We start from the raw sequence: 17,650 nt of genomic DNA on the forward strand, positions 1-17,650 counted from the left end.
TGACCTAGTGATCCCAAAATTAATAGAGGTCATCTGCTAGTTATGACCAATCATTATGTGAATTACGGGGACTTTGTGATGAATACATTTTTAGATAATCAGCAGAAACCATTCTGACATTTAACGCCCCTGTGACCTTTGACCTAGTGACCCCAAAATCAATAGGGGTCGTCAACTAGTTATGACCAATCACTATGCGAAATATGAAGACTTTGTGGTGAATACATTTCAAGATAGACAGCAGAAACCATGTGGTCTACCCACGGACAGACCAACCAACATTAGCAAAACAATATACCCCCTCTTTTTCGAAGGGTGGCATAAAAATGTATGAATTTATCCGATGGACTTTATTCTCTCCAACTTTTTGCCTGGAGTCTTGTAATCTTCCCCGTTCCAAAACATTTAAAGAGTTGTTTTTCTGGTTTTGCACACCATTTTTCAAAACATTTTTCGTCAAAATTTTAGCAGTCGATCAACCTAACCTGCTTTCCTGGATAGCTTTTTTCTCCTTAAGTGACCCATGCAACAACTAAAATCCCACATGATTTTTGAATCAGTGGTGATACAGAGACCAAGTCCAAGTCATGTCAAGTCAAATTTATTTTAAGTCAGATTTCATATAACAACAAAACATAAAGCTTCTAATGAGCTTCTCTTTCACAGACTGATCTCAATGTCAATTGTCCTGGACATCATTCTGGAACACATCCTCAGAATCTACTCCCTACATTACATAAATATTTACTTATTCAAACCCAAAAACGATCACATTTAAGATGGTAGGGTGTTCTTACTACCTACATTTCTACCCCTACACTGCCTTCCTCTAATTCTTTAGCCATAGTTATTTACCATCAGTATTTCAATTAATTGCAGACCAATTAAAGTGGTTTAACAAGAAGTCAAAGCTTTCTGACAATGGTTTGTTTATCTTATTATATTGACACAAATTAGAATTGACTTGTGTATGTTATCAACAATGTATTACTAATAATTTTGTTACCCGTTTTATCGGGTCTGATTTTTTTCTTCAACTTTTCTGTCCTTTTGCTTTATATCTTACATGTCATTGTATATTGTTAGTATTCCTCATAGAAAATAAATAAAATATACCAATCAAAATCAGTGGTCGCACGGCTGGGTGGTTATCACATTGGTCTAGTAATCTCATGATCACTAGCCGCATGCCTTCAAACTCTGTCAGGGGAAAATTGTTGTTTCAATGAACAAGAAACTTTCCACTCATTGCTCAATACTGGTTTGTTCCAGGAATTAATCGTCAAAGTGTGCCGATAAGTTTATAGCTTCCTACATATCCAAACTAAAATGAATTCTGAATCGACAAAATAAAAGATAATAAGAAAGAATAACTTACTCCAACTCCATCTGAATATTTTATTCCAAGAATCTTATTACATTTGTACATTATTCTTAAACATGTATGATCTAAAAAATATTGAATCACCAACTATACCAACTTTCTCATATAGTATTTCATCTTGTAACACTATCAATTTTTAACATTTGCATTCACAATTTTTGTCAGATATTTACGATGACTGAAACAGCTAGATGTGTATTGCATATTGCCGCATTTGTTTTGAAAATCAATATAAAACTAAAATTATATTCATTTTTATTTCAAGACGTTAAAATCAAAACACTTTATATTTTAAATATATTTGAAAGGTTAAAAAAGCCTTCTCTATTCTTTACCAAACAGTAAGACAAGATGTTTCTATATTGCTTTGAAATATATTCTCGTGAATAGGTTTGAAACCAGTAGATCCCTATTAAAATTTTGTTCACATTTATCCAGTGTTGATGTGTGGTTTCTTTGCATTCTTCCATTTCATCCAGTCAAAACAAACAATTGTACATTTTGATCAAATATTTAAGAAAATATCTACATAAAATTATGTTGGTCATGTACCAATGCATCAGAATATATTATTGCACCTCTAAATGCAACACTCCAAATAAGTTCTTTAAGTACACTGACTTATGGCAGTACTTAGATAAACCTTTAACATATAAACCAATAACATGTTTATGAATAGATAGGTAAACTATTATCTTCAACAACATATCAGGTGATAAAAAAATATATACAATATGTAAACATGTCCAACAATTAAAAAAAAATCTTCCATCAAACCTCTTCTAAACCAAAGTCTCAACTTTTCTCTCTCATTTTTGACCTTATAAAAACAAATGGCATAACAATTGCATAGTAATACCAGAATAGTACTTGTACATGTATATAAAATTTAACAGTTTTATATTTAGTTATCATGTTTGTATAGAAAAAAATACATGTATGAATGGACTTTCTAATATAAAATAATGGCAATACATTTGGCAATAATTATGAAATGAGTTTGGACCATCTCACATGAAACTTAAGTGGATATAAAAATAAGTTCTGAAAACTCTCAGTTATGAATACATGTATAAGGAAAAAACACACACACACACATACCCAAATGTAAATTTCAGAAGATGCACTTTAACTTTATAAGTACATAAAATGTTTCAAGCATTTTTTTGCTCTTTTACAATAAACAATTTCTCTGTATTAAAAGTAAAGGAATAAACAATGTAAAACAATACACAAATAGCACTTTTGTCTGCATAATTATTACCCTTTATTAGATATAGTGTAATGATACAGGTTAATATATATTTTAATTTGTAAACATATAACGTGTTGTGATCATTTTCGTATTATGCCTATTATCTCCTGTAGAAAACATAAAATGTATAAAAGTTACATGTACAAAAAATCACCCAGGGGATCTTGATATTCTAATTAAATAAACCCCAAGAAGCTGTGTTGGATGATCTCCCTTGAATACTCTCACTGTTTTCGCAACTCCTCGGGACAATCTGGCTGAACACCTGGATCTGCTGCCTTAAATGCTGGTAATTCTGACAAAGCATCAATAATTCGTGTGATAGTTGGAAACTTTGTCATGTCTACTTTAAATCTGAAAACAAATGATACAATCCACATTTAAAAACCTATGTTGGAGGAATTTCAACTAAAAAACAACTTATCTTAGCTCACAATTAGTATTCTATACATGTACATACAAAAAGTCTTTATTGATGTTTATTGTTATACTCTATGTAAACATTTTGTACATTAATGTTCAACCATAAAGAAATTTATCAAATTGTATCTCATGATACATAAGAATGGCCTAGGAGGTATTTTAAGGTCCTTTGTTCCTCTTTAGTAGTCCTTTGTGGCTCCTTAGCAGTCCTTAGCGGTCCTTAGCAGTCCTTAGCAGTGTTTAGTAGGACCGGTATCTCATATGATTGAAATATTTCATGAGTTTGCAAAAAACAAAAACCAAAAACAATAACAAACAAGAATATCGGACAGACTGAAGGATGAACAGAAGGAAGGACAGTGCCATTACTACATGCTGCCCTTTTGGGGCATAAAAACCAAACAATGTACCTATAATTTTCACTGGCATAATGTAAGTTTTTATTAAAAAAGTTTTATATTTGAGCCCTGCCAAATACACGTCTCGCCATGAGGGTCTGAGTAAATTTCTTATGTCTCTTTATTGTCAGAAGTAGCAAAAAAAAAAAAAAAGAACAATCAGAACAAGTTTGTTTGCAACACATTTACAGTTTGGTTTAAGGCATGTAAAATGAATTTCAAATAAACCATAAAATAAGATTCGTTAAATGCATTTAACATTGACGTGATTTACCTTTGAGCGTTGTAGAGTTGAGGTACTAAACAAACGTCAGCTATTGTGATGTCATCACCTACAGAATACTTGCCAGCAGTACTCTGAACCATTTTCTCATATGCTGCAAAAAATATTTCAATTATTAATCTATTTTCTCATTCATTCCTTATCCCAATTAGCAAGTAACATGACTGTAAGCTTAAATCACACCCCATAACAGATAAAAAAAAATTTGAATAAAGCATTGAAAGCTTGCCGTGAAACATTATTTTGACGGTTATAGGGACATCCTTTTTCTTTATAATAATCTCTTTCCTATTCATCAAAACAGTTGCTACATTAATATAGGCAAAATTTAAATGAAGACATAAAGTTTGAAAACTGCCATTTCCCCATATGGAAGTTGGTACATTTTCATCAAGTAATACAAAGTATTGTGATTTTTCTACACATGATTTACTTTTAACTATCTGAATGCCAGTGATAGTATCTCCTATGTGCCAACCTTCACTTCACTTGTTTATTTTTCATGTTTGTTACAATGTAAGTTGTACTACTTTGTATGTCTTTACATGTAATCCTTGTTAACCTTTCAGTATACTAATTACAGGAAATACACCTGTAAGCTCCTTTACAATGTTAAATAACCGGCACCATTCCTGTCTGTTAGTCCCTCATTTTCTTTATGTAGGAGCTTATTTACAGTGGAGTTGGTTAATGGTTGTGTACCAGAAGTAAGTAACTCAGCCAGAGACCGAGCCTAAAATACAAACAAAATCTTGCTTACGCTTGGAATGTTTCAATAAATAAATAATTTGTTAACTTATTTAAAGACCCACCATCACCTACAACAAATTCATGTAATATTCACTATGTACCAATTTTGTAATATTACACAAATTGTACCAGTGATGTTAGGTATTGGTGTGTCTTTAAATATATGCAAGGCCATAATACCATCTTTACCTGCAAATCCCTTGTCAATCCAAAATCGGGCCCATTCTGCCCTTTCTTCAGGTTTATCAGAGACTTTCTGCAACACTCCAAGGTTCTGTATCGGCTGGGTTCCAGCTGCTATAAGTTCAGCAAGGGCTCTAGCCTGGTGCCAGCAGAAGTAAAATATATTTGGATATCATATGATCATAAAGAAAAATCCTGAGTTATGAATGTTTGATAAATTTTGATACTTCATGATTCTTTAAAGGACGATAGTTTGCACTTAACAGTACTATCCATGAACAGGCTCAATAAAACTGAGCCTGCAATATTTCCAATTTTGTTGTTTGGACTTTCTTTAGGGATTCTTATTTTCTTTATTTTATTTATTTCAACAATGCAATCATATTGCACTTTCCTTGGATTGGCTGCTAACACTAACTGTTTTACTACCATCTACTGTTTCCTTTTCTATATTAACCCTTAACCTGGTGAATTTGTGTAATGGATTTGCCAAGCTTTCAATTTTTTAAGTTTGAAGTCTATTCAAAGTTTATTGAATTCAATATCTATGCTATGGGTTCGAGTCCTAACAGGGACTTTGGATTCTTTCATTAGAGAAAGCTATCCAGCTAGCTTACGGAAAGTCGGTGGTTCTATCAGACTCAGCTATCGCCCCCTACAATATAGGATTGACAGCTGTATTTGTTCAATAGAATTAAGTATTGCACTCAACAATGTGTAATAACCTCATATCATTGTCATCGATATTTAATTCAATATCAACACACTTTGTAGAATAATAATTTAAAGCTTTTTTCTCTGTGTATACTTTGCTTACATTTATGACAACTCTTACCTGGGCTTTCTTTATAGGATCTTCTGGTACAATAGCTGGCTTTGGATAAACATCTTCTAAATAGTCTATGATAGCAAGCTGTAAATAATAATTTATATTGGAGTATTCATAATTGAAACAGAGAGTAAGAGTTTCAAGAAGCACTCATTTTGAAGGATGTTTTATTAAAATTTGATTTACATTTTGAAAACAGAAAAAGATTAGGTATTTATAAATTCTTAAGGCCGTTTAGACCTTTTTACACAGGTAAGTGGCAGAGTGGTGAATGCATCAGACTAGGAATCCAGCTGAGGCATGTATGAAACCATGTCAGACAGCAAGCCATTGTTTCTTTGTGCAAGGAACTGTACTAGTCATTTTCTAGAAAATAGAATCAAAACGTGTGTCCTACACTATATTTAATTTGACAATCCCAAAACCAACAATTTGTAAAAATCATTTTACCACACAATCTGGGGTATATATTTTTTGAATTATCTAAAAATGTGTTAATATGACACCACATAAGACAGTTATACTCCATTCCCACTTATTTGCCTGTCAGTGCATATTTAATACTTATGTTTCATAAAGGTAAAGTGTTAAATTAATAAATAAATAATAGAATTACAATGTATCACTAAATGTACGAACAAACACCTATGTCTGAGGCAATTCTAGTCAGGACTATACAGTAAGTTTCACTGTGATTTTTATGTTTGACCTAATGACCTTAAAATCAATAGGGGTCATTTAATGACCACAATAAAAGTCCCTTTCAAAGTTTCCCAGTCTGAGGCGTATTACTTCTCAAGTTATTAATCAGACAAGACATTATTTTTACACAGAGTGTCTGGTTTGTTTGGGTTTAACTGTCCGACTGTTACATTACTGGTCATACTGGGCCAAATACACAGTGTGTTAATCTCTATAGTTCCAGTATTCTGGGCATACCCATCTTGTGGGCAGCGAAAACATTTATGGATGACATGACAATATACATAATAATTATATACATACTGATTGTGTGAGAGCTGTTTCCCCAATGACAAATGCTGGCACTTGTTCCATAGGGTTAAGAGCTTTGAATTCTTCTGAATGCTATGGTATAAAATTAAGAGTTCGATTTTACAAAAATTTCACACAATAATGTCATATATGGATACAAAGAAAATTGCTGAGAAAATTTTTATCTGAAAGCATGTTGTTATTGTTATCAGTATTAGATTTTGCAAGTATTGTAGGAATAAATAACAGGTAACTTGTTCTTGGAGGAAATTTTTTCTAGAAATTCCTGTATAACTATAATGTCATAACGTCCAATAACTAAAATGTTTTACTAATGGTTTCTCCCTAAAACCCGAAGTTTCCGTACTAAAAAATGGATAAAGGCAAGCATTTTTATCAACATAATTATACATTATATAAAATGAAAAGTACTCCACATGTAAGATAATCACTGCAAATATAACTAAGTCTAAATAATATTTTAAATACAATCATCTTGCGTGCATAATACATATATGAAAAAAAGCATCAGTGCAAAATGATAAGTTACATTTATAAATGATTTCTCCCGTATGTGAAGATGTCAGAATGTTTTCTCTCTCTCCCTACAATGTTCAAATATGTTGAACATAACTTTACAACATTAGGTCAGCAAACAATAACAGACAATAATTTTGAAATCACAGTCTGACAGACATCACAAGATGAAGTTTGTATATTACTACCTGTTGTCCTCCATCTTTAACAAGATTGACAGCCTTGTACTCATAGTCTACTCCCTTTAATGCTAGAACTGAAAAATGAAATAATTTTCTATAAAAAAGTTTTATTTATAATGGAACTCTAGTGAGATCCACAAGAATAAACTAGAAATGTGTCCATAGGACACAGGTGCCCCCACCGCGCCACTGTTCTGTCAATCTTTTTACTAAGTCAAGGGAAATAACTCTACAAATACTGGATAAATCCACAAGCGAAACCCCAGGTGCAAATCTAAATATGCTGAGCAACCTTCCCATAAGGTTTAATGACTATGTCAAATCCTTTTTGATTAACTTGCGACACAAGTTGAAAATTGCAAATATTTTCTAAGTGAAGGGCAATAACTCTAAAAATACTAAATAAATCCAGACGAAAATACCTGGTGCACAACTGCACATGCTGATCAATATTCCTGTAAAGTTACATGACTCTAGGTCAAATACTTTTTGAGTTACGTGCGACACATGTTGAAAAATTGCAAAATTTTACTAAGTCAAGAGCAATAACTCTGAAAAATACTAAAAATATCCAGACGAAAATACCCAGGTGCACAACTACACATGCTGATCAACATTCCGGTAAAGTTTCATGACTCTAGGTCAAATACTTTTTGAGTTACGTGCAACACAAAAGTGAACGGACGGACGGAAGGACGGACGGAATAGGGTAAATCTAAATGCCCACCACTAACGTGGGGGCACAAAAACATACAGTTTGATTTTCTTACATAGATCAACTGGAGCACGAAAAACAGAAAGATATGCAAAAGAAAATTAAGAAATATACTCAGAAGTAAATTGTAAATTGTATTTTTGTGCTATTCATAGGTCAATTTGAGTGAAAAGCATTGAAATTCTTTTCAAATTGGGCAATTTTCACAATCAGAATAATTATTCTGGAAAATAGAGTAAGCAAATGATTTGATATTTTTCATACAAGTTATTGGTCTAGACTTACATCAAATGGAACCAGTAGCTTAGTATAACAAACTTTAGTAAGTTTAATTGATAACTACCTCACATGGAAAATTCCATGTCCAAGCAGTATGGAAACACAAAGTGACAAAGTAAATGTAGTGACTGAAACAGTAAAAAACTCACACATACATTACCAATCTATTTCAATTAAACAGGACAAGGGCAATTTTTGTGTAGGGATTCTTTCACCAACTTATCAAAAGTTGCTAAAAATCTTTTCTGAATGATAATAAATAATTTTTGACATCTTTCTTTTTTGTTAAGTAGTGAAAGGCATGTAGGCATCTGAATGGAACCATTGTTTTCCCATTACATATCCCTCAAGGGCATTGGACAGGTACATGTAGGAAAATTTGCCTTTCATTTAAATTTGTGACAAATAGAAAAATATTTTTGGAAAAAAAGCAAATTTATGTAAATTGAATCAATACAAGGGAAAAACACCATGATCTTAAAGAAATGTCCTGGGGGTGGAAGCAGAGAAGCCAGTAGCTATCCTTAAAATGACCCCTGCTATAGAAGGAAAGAACACCAACCACTCAAATCTATAATAAAAAAATCTTACCTATTCTTTACTCTCCAAGAAGCTGAGCTTTCTGAAGTATGAGTACAAAATTGGCTGAAACAAAAATAGAAAATACATTTCATTTTATCACAGGCAAAGTTTATACATAGTTTATTAAATATTATTAAAAAAGCAAACTACCAAATACCTTGTCAAGCAAATAAGTCAACATAATTATGAACTCTTGAGCACCAATCAATTTATCAATGATCTAATTTTACACACCATCTTCTGTAAAGCATTAGGTTGTTTGTTATCAAGACAAAGTCTAGGTCCCCAGCAGAGTTTTGATTAAATGGAAGATAAGATCTTATTCTTACTAAGTGTTTTGAAATTGTACCAGACTATTAAGCAATTCAAGATAATTTAAGGGGCATTTGTCAGTCAAGCTCTTTTGAATTTTTTTATTATCAAAATCATAATATTTTAATGAATCAAAACATAAATTTAGAGTTTTTAAAAAATGTCATTTCTGACGTCTATCTTTGACTCCTGTAACCTGCTTTTGTATCAGAATGAAACAATTTACATAGCCTACCTGTTTATACATCTAGAGGGCCAACTGAGAAGTTATGTGGTTGATTTTAATTGTGGATACACAAGGACAACACAAAATTAATGAGAGACATTATGTGATTACAAAAGTTCACCTTGATCTGAGCAATTTGTGTTCAGATGAGAAAAAACAAGAGGGCCATGATGGCCCTGAGGTCGCTCACCTGTATATAGGCCGCCCCAACCCCCAGGGCTTTTATTTGCACAAACTTGGTAGACACCCATAAGAAAATGTTTCATGCTAAACATCTAAGCTCTAGCTCATTGGGCTATTTAAAAGAAGATTTTTTTTAAGTTTTTACTATACACATATAGTTAAAAAACATGAATACGCCTGGGGCCGGGCCAGTTATGACCCAGGGTTTTTATTTGAACAAACTTTGTAGACACTTACTAGAATATATGTTTCATGCTTAATATCTAAACTCTAGCTATTTGGGTTTTTTCAAAGAAGATTTTAAGTTTTTGCTATACACATATAAGGAAAATCAATGACCCCGGGGCAGGGCCAATTTTGACCCCAGGTCTTTTATTTGAACAAACTTTGTAGACACTCACTAAAAGATGTTTCATGCTTAATATCTTAACTCTAGCTATTTGGGTTTTTTCAAAAAAGATTTTTTTAAGTTTTTTTGCTATACACATATAAGGAAAATCAATGACCCCCCGGGGCGGGGCCAATTTTTGACCCCAGGGCTTTTATTTGAACAAACTGGTAGACACCTATTAGAACATGTTTGATGCTAAAATATCTTAACCATAGCTCTTTGAGTTCTTTAAAAGAAGATTTTTAAGTTTTTTACTATATGCATATATAGGGAAAAATCAATGACCCCCCCGGGCGGGTCAATTTTGACCCCAGGGCTTTTATTTGAACAAACTTGGTAGACACTTATTAGAACATGTTTCATTGCTAAATATCTTAGCTCTAACTCTTTTGGTTCTTTAAAAGAAGATTTTTAAGTTTTTACTATATGCATATAGGGAAAATCAATGACCCCCTGGGGCGGGGCCAATTTTGACCCCAGGGCTTTTCTTTGAACAAACTTGATAGACACCTATTAAGAACATGTTTGATGCTCAATATCTTAGCCATAGCTCTTTGAGTTCTTTAAAAGAAGATTTTTTAAGTTTTCACTATATGCATATAGGGAAAATCAATGACCCCCCGGGGCGGGGCCAATTTTGACCCCAGGGCTTTTTATTTGAACAAACTTGGTAGACACTCACTAGAAGATGTTTCATGCCAAATATCTAAGCTCTAGCTCTTATGGTTTTTAAAAGAAGATATTTAAAGTTTTTTCTTTCGGTTGCCATGGCAACCAGAGTTCTGCATGGAATTAAATTCTTTGAACAATTTTTAAAGGTGGACCACCAAAGGAACATTCCTGTGAAGTTTGGGATGAAATTGGCCTTGTGGTTTATGAGGAGATGTCATTTAAAGTAAAAGTTTACGGACGACGGACGGACGACGGACGCCGGACGAAAAGCGATCACAAAAGCTCACCCTGTCACTTTGTGACAGGTGAGCTAAAAACTAACAACAAAAAACAAAAAACAAAACAAAAAATACCTTAATTGAAGATCATTTTACAACAGTCTAAATACTTGATTCATAGTATTAATGCATTATATATTCCCAGTTAAGATGTCTTGTGGATAATGTATTATGTATTAACCAATGTTGATACTATGTTAAGTGTGCAAATAATTAAGATTTTATTTAGATTAATAATTTTGAATTTATTTACCTCAACCAGGCTGGGTAAAAATGCCCCATCGGCTTATGACATAAAAAAATCATATTTCTAGACATATGATAAAGAGGTTTCCTTTTAAACTTTGTTTTTTTTTATTGAACATAATGTATAACATAAACAGAAAGAGAAATATTTGGGTAAACTGTCGCTTTTTGTGAGATTGTTTCCCCTTTTTCATGTTTATATAACACAAAAATTTTCCAAGTCCTTAAAAAATGTTTCACCAGCGCTGCTCACTACTCTAAATTGTTTTTTTTTTTGTGTGTTTAAGTTTTACCAATTAAGCCTTGGTTATTTAATATCCTTACTTACTTATGATCTCATTTGATTCACTGTTGATCTCATTATGATTATTGGTTTTTATTTTGTGTCAAGATTAAGATTGTCAATGTAAATGACACATGATTGGTGTAATATAATGAAATTAGGTGCTACCTATATATGGCGTGGGAAAGCTCTTATGAAAATTATGAGTTGAGCATAACAATGTTTAAGTGTACATGTAAAAACCAGTTCTTTCTTGCAGGTATTTTGTACTGTAAACAAAAAAGAATAAATTGGTAGCGTTCAACCTATTATCGGAGCGCTCGGAATATTCCAAAAATCTCCGACCACTGCGCACGTGTCGGCGTTTGGAAAATCCGTCCGCCATTTTTTGTTAATCTCTAATCACAGTTGTTGTTTAAACATTATTTTTAATGTGCTAATTTATCAAAAAGGATATGTTAAAGTACCTTTTTATATTTATAATCGTTACTACAGTTCTTATCAATGAAATGCATGTTTACTTTCTGATTTTGCACATCATTCCCTGACTGGAAGTGTTATTTAGCAGACGCTAGCAATAGTCTATATTATGTAGACGCTCATTAAAAGGCTCTGATATCTTTATTTAGCTCAAAAGGATTTCAAAATGGTGGCGCCCAGTTAACTGAGGATTTTTTCACAGCTCATTAGGTATAGGATATATTTTTTTGAAAATTTCATTTACTTTTTATTTGATTTCATTTGAATTGACACACGTCAATGGCCCCGCTTGGACTTTCCGCATATAAAATTTATTCTATTCTGTAATTTAACAGTTTCATGATAACATTCCATTGTTGCTACCTTACATTTGCATTCAAAGAGTCATAATATACTGACACACAGCAAAACATGAATAGTAATTCGGTGTTAATCAGAATAGCTACACGTTTTGCCTACCTGAGCCTGTGCTTTATCACTTGATAACCAGGTAATGGTATGCATGCAAAATCAATGTTGTTCCCCGACTATACAAAAAAGAGAAGAATATGAATTTTCAAAGAAGTGCTCAAAACATTAATACGGCCATTGCCCCATAATCTTACACTGATCATATACCATGACAATGTCCTGAAGCACAATAAATTTGCAAAATAATTTTTATTTTCCCGGTCACTTACTTTTGCGGCCATGTTGAAGTTATCAGTATAAATTAAGCCTTGGTATCGTATTTTGTAAGGTGTATTTTTTCTGTTTAATAAAAAAAGAATTGAGCTTACATATTAAAGAAAACTGCGGGTTTAAAAATTTGATAAACCAGAAAAAAAAAACTCAGAAACAAATTTGAAAATGCGAAAATTTTTTTTTTCCAAATTTTGAAGTGAATATATTTCCCGGGCTTTCCCCCTAAAAAAGTTTTGAGGTTTTTTTTTTACCCCTAGGCCCCAAATGACACGTAATCGTTTAATTTAATGAGAGTCACATACAGAAAATGTCTGATAAAGTAACAGGTATACCTGTAAAAAGAAAGACAAAGTTTGTTGACAATAGTCAGAACAAAAGTGGAACTAAAACAGATAGCAACTTTGTTAATAAATCTCAAAAATCCGGACAATCATCCCCTGACAAAAGGGGTAACTCAGCTGAAATGGGAAGAGAAGGGAATATGTCAAAGTCAGCGAATGAAAAACAGAATAGTGGTGTTGAACAAACTACAGAAAATGGAGTACAAGATTCTGCTGGAAACAAAACAGAAAAAAATATGTCATCATTTGAATGTTCTAATGGTGTTGCATCCCTTACTTACAGCAGTGATCAAAATGTTTTATATTATGCTGTATTATCAGTAGTTACAGTATTAGGTTTCGCAACAAGGCTTTATAAACTCGATGTTCCAGCATGGATTTGGTAAATCTGTATTGTATTATAATTATCTTATTCTTTATATTAGATTTTTTAAGGTAATTTCTTCTTTTATTCTAAATTGATATACATGCATATCACAATCTAATTATCTATGGAGTGAAATGACTTCTCACGGTCATGCTGAGCTGACTATTCGATATGCAATTTGTCACAGCCATATTTTGATTTTATTCTTTCTCATCATTTTGTATAAATAGCTTCTTCCTGATATTAAATATTAAACACAGGTGTTTGGCGCGTTGATTGGTCACTATCTCCCCCGTCCCTCGACCCACTTTTCTTCAATCCTCCTACCTCTTCAAAATCTGCAGTATTTTTCATTTGAAATATGTTTTAATATGTGATATATGCTTCAATTTAATTCCCATCATTTCCCACAAAATTTTATGTAAAAAAACAATATGTATATATTTAGTGCTAAATATATATGTACCGTTTTCACGGTTTTGTTTTGTTTTTCTATTTGGAAAAGGAAATTCAAAGGTTTTTTCACAATGAGGACAGGAGTAAAATCCCTGCAATAGTGTACATGTAGATACATAAAGAAATCAATCACAGCTAATAACCAACAACACACATTTTAATTATGTCAGATTACAAATGAAGATAAAAATAAATTTCAAAGCTTGAATGCTGTGGATGTGAAACCTGATTGTTCACACACTCAAGATTTTTAACTTGTTTGCTGCTTCAAAGAAAAGTCAAGCAATTATGATTGCTGCATCCTTGTCTTTGATTTAGCGCCAAAACTTTATTAACATGTAGTCCATTATTTTAATACATTTATCATTATGAAACTTGGAATTCTTTCTTATCATGACATGAAAAGCATCTCTTGGAATAGTTGATCATTATAACATTTACAAGAGTTAAACAAGGGGAATGGTCTTGAAATCAATTTAATATTTTAAATGTATAGTTTTTGTAAAAATTAGTAAATGAAATAAACTTATTAATTGGAATTTATGAAAACTATCACAGATATTGCACTCACTTTTGTCATACTTGCTAATGGTGACATGGCACATTTATAGCACAAGGGACATAACTAAGTATTGTAGAGACTAAGAGTAATGCCCCTTTTTCATCTTGAAATTCAATTAATTATTTGGTATTAATACTATTTAATATCTTTCACATTCACGAAGTTATTCATCTTATTAAAGTGACTCCACTGAGGGTTTTGGACATGACAAGACGGAAAATAATATTTCAAGATTTATGTTCCATTTGATGTAGATCTATACCAATAGCTAGTGTACTACAAAATTTTAAATCATTCACTCACTTCCTTTTTTATGCCCCCGCCATGTAATGGCCGGGGCATATAGTGTTACCCTGTTCCGTCATTCCGTCCTTCCGTCCTTCCATCCTTCCATCCTTCCGTCCTTCCCTCCTTCCGTCATTCTGTCATTCCGTCATCATCAGTTTCCGTTCATTATCTTAAGAACGGTTGGGCACATTCAACTCAAATTTGACATATGGATATGTCATGAGAAAATACAGGTCAAGTTCGAATTTGGTCATGGTTCGATGATTTTTGCAGAGTTATGTCCTTTTTTACTTTGAAAATAATATGAAATTTCAGTTTCCGTTCATTATCTCAAAGAACGTTGGACACATTCAACTCAAACTTGACATATGGATATGTTATGAGAAAATACAGGTCAAGTTCGAATTTGGTTTATGGTTCGATGATTTTTGGCAGAGTTATGCCCCTTTTACTTTGAAAAATAATATGAAATTTTCAGTTTCCGTTCATTATCTCCACAACGGTACAACACAAATCAACTCAAACTTGACATATTGATGCGTCAAAGGAATGCGCAGGCCAAGTTCAAATTTGGTCGTGGTTCGATGATTTTTGGCAGAGTTATGCCCCTTTTACTTTGAAAATAATATGAAATTTTCAGTTTCGTTCATTATCTCCCTCAAGGTACAACACATTCAACTCAAACGTGACATATGGATGCGTCAATGGAATGCGCAGGTCAAGTTCAAATTTGGTCATGGTTCAATGATTTTTTGGCAGAGTTATGCCCCTTTCACTTTGAAAGTAATATGAAATTTTCAGTTTCCGTTTATTATCTCCCCAATGGTACAACACATTCAACTCAAATTTGACATATGGATATGTTTCTGGAATGCCCAGGCCAAGTTCGAGTTTGGTCATGGTTCAATGATTTTTGGCAGAGTAATGCCCCTTTCACTTTGAAAATAATATGAAATTTACAGTTTCTGTCATTATCTACCTAACAGTGTTACATTTTAAATTTTAATTTGAAATATGGATATGTCAAAGGAATGGGCAGGTCAAGTTGGAAATTTTGGTCAGGGTTTGATGTTTTTTTTGGCAGAGTTATGTCCCTTTCACTTTGAAAATAATATAGATACATCTTAAGAATAAGCAGTTTAAGTTTGAATTTGGTCACGGTTCAATGATTTTAGACAAACTTATCTTTCCTGAATGTTGGAAAAATTTTGAACTTTCAGTTTCAGCACTCATTCTTTTAGCCATTATTTTGGCTACAAATATGCAATATGCTTTTTCTAAAGGTTAAGACTGAATAATTTCAGTGCCTTGAACGTTGTATGGAAATGGTTTGTGTTAACATTGAAAAGTTTTAAGGGCTTTGAACTTAAAATGAAAAAAAAAAATTAATGCACCATCTGAAATTTTGGCTGCATGCGGGGGCATCCGTGGCATGATGACACATTTCTAGTTCCAGAATAATTTAAAAATAAATTATTATAACTGCAAAAATTGAAAAGTTGTAACGCTTTTCAGTAAACTCGGGCTTATAATACCACAAACACAATTTTCAATTTATTTCTGAGTATATTTCTTAATTATTTTTTGCCTATCGTTCTGTTTTGAGTGTCTCCAGCTAGCTTTGTAAGGAAAAGAAACAAACAGTCATTACACCATTCTTGTCTGAGCTGTTGTCTTTTATAATAAGTTTAGAAGGTATTAACACTGCATGTAGTGCTCTTGTTTACATTTATAAATTGTCAAGTTGTAAAAGAACATTATGTCCATACTTAACTATCAAAAGTCATCTTGAATGTGTGGAATTTTACAGAAGGTGACAGAAAAAAGAAAGAATGATGTCTGAATATTATAGATTTTAATAGAAAGTTATTTTTTGTCTTTTTAGTTGGGATGAGACTCATTTTGGAAAGATGGGCAGTTGGTACATCAATCATACTTTTTTCTTTGATGTGCATCCTCCACTTGGAAAGGTAAAAATCTTTATTTTCTGTTAGATTTTGCTTGTAATAATACTAATAATGTCCTGTGTCATTTTAGGGCTTGTTGTTTAAATATTAGTCAGTACTCAATTCAGAGCCCTTACATAATGTTTATAATATGCATTTCTAAGTGACAGAATTAGTTAATTAAGTCTTGAATCATTCATAAGTAGACTGTATATATTTCTATTGTAAAGTGAACAGAAGTGTACATATCTCTGAAAGGCTTTCTTAATCTCAGGAACAAACAGTATTCATATATATGTGTATTGGCATTTCTTATGTTAAACTATGAACTAATGTTTCGAAACCCATTTGCTTTTCAGATGCTGATAGCATTTGCAGGTCATTTGTCAGGTTATAATGGTACATTTCCCTTTGACAAACCTGGTGATCTCTATGGTGACACACCATATATGGGCATGAGACTTGTAAGTATGACAATATCAATTATTATATGCTCTTTGTTATAATAAAGGTTGGCAGGCAGGGAGAGATAATTATTTACTTATGACATTCGCTAATCGCAGTTTATGAGATAAAACGTTATGTCATGTTGTTAATTTGTCATTCAAGCAACATATTTGATTTTCAAAATTGTTTTTCAACTGCTTCTCCTGTAAAATAATATGATAAAATGATTACATATGGAAAGCTTCTCCTGTAAAATAATATGATAAAATGATTACATATGGAAAGCTTCTCCTGTAAAATAATATGATAAAATGATTACATAAGGAAAGCTTCTCCTGTAAAATAATATGATAAAATGATTACATATGGAAAGCTTCTCCTGTAAAATAATATGATAAAATGATTACGTAAGGAAAGCTTCTCCTGTAAAATAATATGATAAAATGATTACGTAAGGAAAGCTTCTCCTGTAAAATAATATGATAAAATGATTACATATGGAAAGCTTCTCCTGTAAAATAATATGATAAAATGATTACGTAAGGAAAGCTTCTCCTGTAAAATAATATGATAAAATGATTACGTAAGGAAAGCTTCTCCTGTAAAATAATATGATAAAATGATTACATAAGGAAAGCTTCTCCTGTAAAATAATATGATAAAATGATTACATAAGGAAAGCTTCTCCTGTAAAA

The 17,650-nt window shown here is 32.3% G+C and overlaps 2 protein-coding genes across 2 annotated transcripts in view; one reads left to right on the top strand and one right to left on the bottom strand.

Moving 5' to 3' along the window:
- Window positions 1–1,384: 1,384 nt before the first annotated feature.
- Window positions 1,385–7,343, bottom strand: LOC132744534 (probable maleylacetoacetate isomerase 1). Its single transcript, XM_060733282.1, has 6 exons — window positions 7,224–7,343; window positions 6,511–6,591; window positions 5,512–5,589; window positions 4,683–4,815; window positions 3,735–3,837; window positions 1,385–2,993 (listed from the first exon to the last, which is right to left on the bottom strand). The coding sequence occupies exons 2-6, from the start codon at window positions 6,559–6,561 to the stop codon at window positions 2,864–2,866; spliced, it is 495 nt and encodes a 164-aa protein (XP_060589265.1). The 5' UTR covers window positions 6,562–6,591; window positions 7,224–7,343; the 3' UTR covers window positions 1,385–2,863.
- Window positions 7,344–12,813: 5,470 nt separating this feature from the next.
- LOC132744535 (protein O-mannosyl-transferase 2-like) overlaps window positions 12,814–17,650 on the top strand; it is a 56,639-nt gene continuing 51,802 nt past the window's right edge. Inside the window, exons 1-3 of the mRNA XM_060733283.1 lie at window positions 12,814–13,271; window positions 16,448–16,532; window positions 16,868–16,972. Coding sequence (XP_060589266.1) covers window positions 12,856–13,271; window positions 16,448–16,532; window positions 16,868–16,972 — 606 coding nt within the window. The 5' untranslated portion in view covers window positions 12,814–12,855. The remainder of the gene's footprint in view (window positions 13,272–16,447; window positions 16,533–16,867; window positions 16,973–17,650) is intronic.

Source organism: Ruditapes philippinarum, unplaced genomic scaffold (genome assembly GCF_026571515.1).
Source record: "Ruditapes philippinarum isolate M1 unplaced genomic scaffold, ASM2657151v2 ctg8663_1_1_1_1, whole genome shotgun sequence".
Lineage (NCBI taxonomy): Eukaryota > Metazoa > Mollusca > Bivalvia > Venerida > Veneridae > Ruditapes > Ruditapes philippinarum.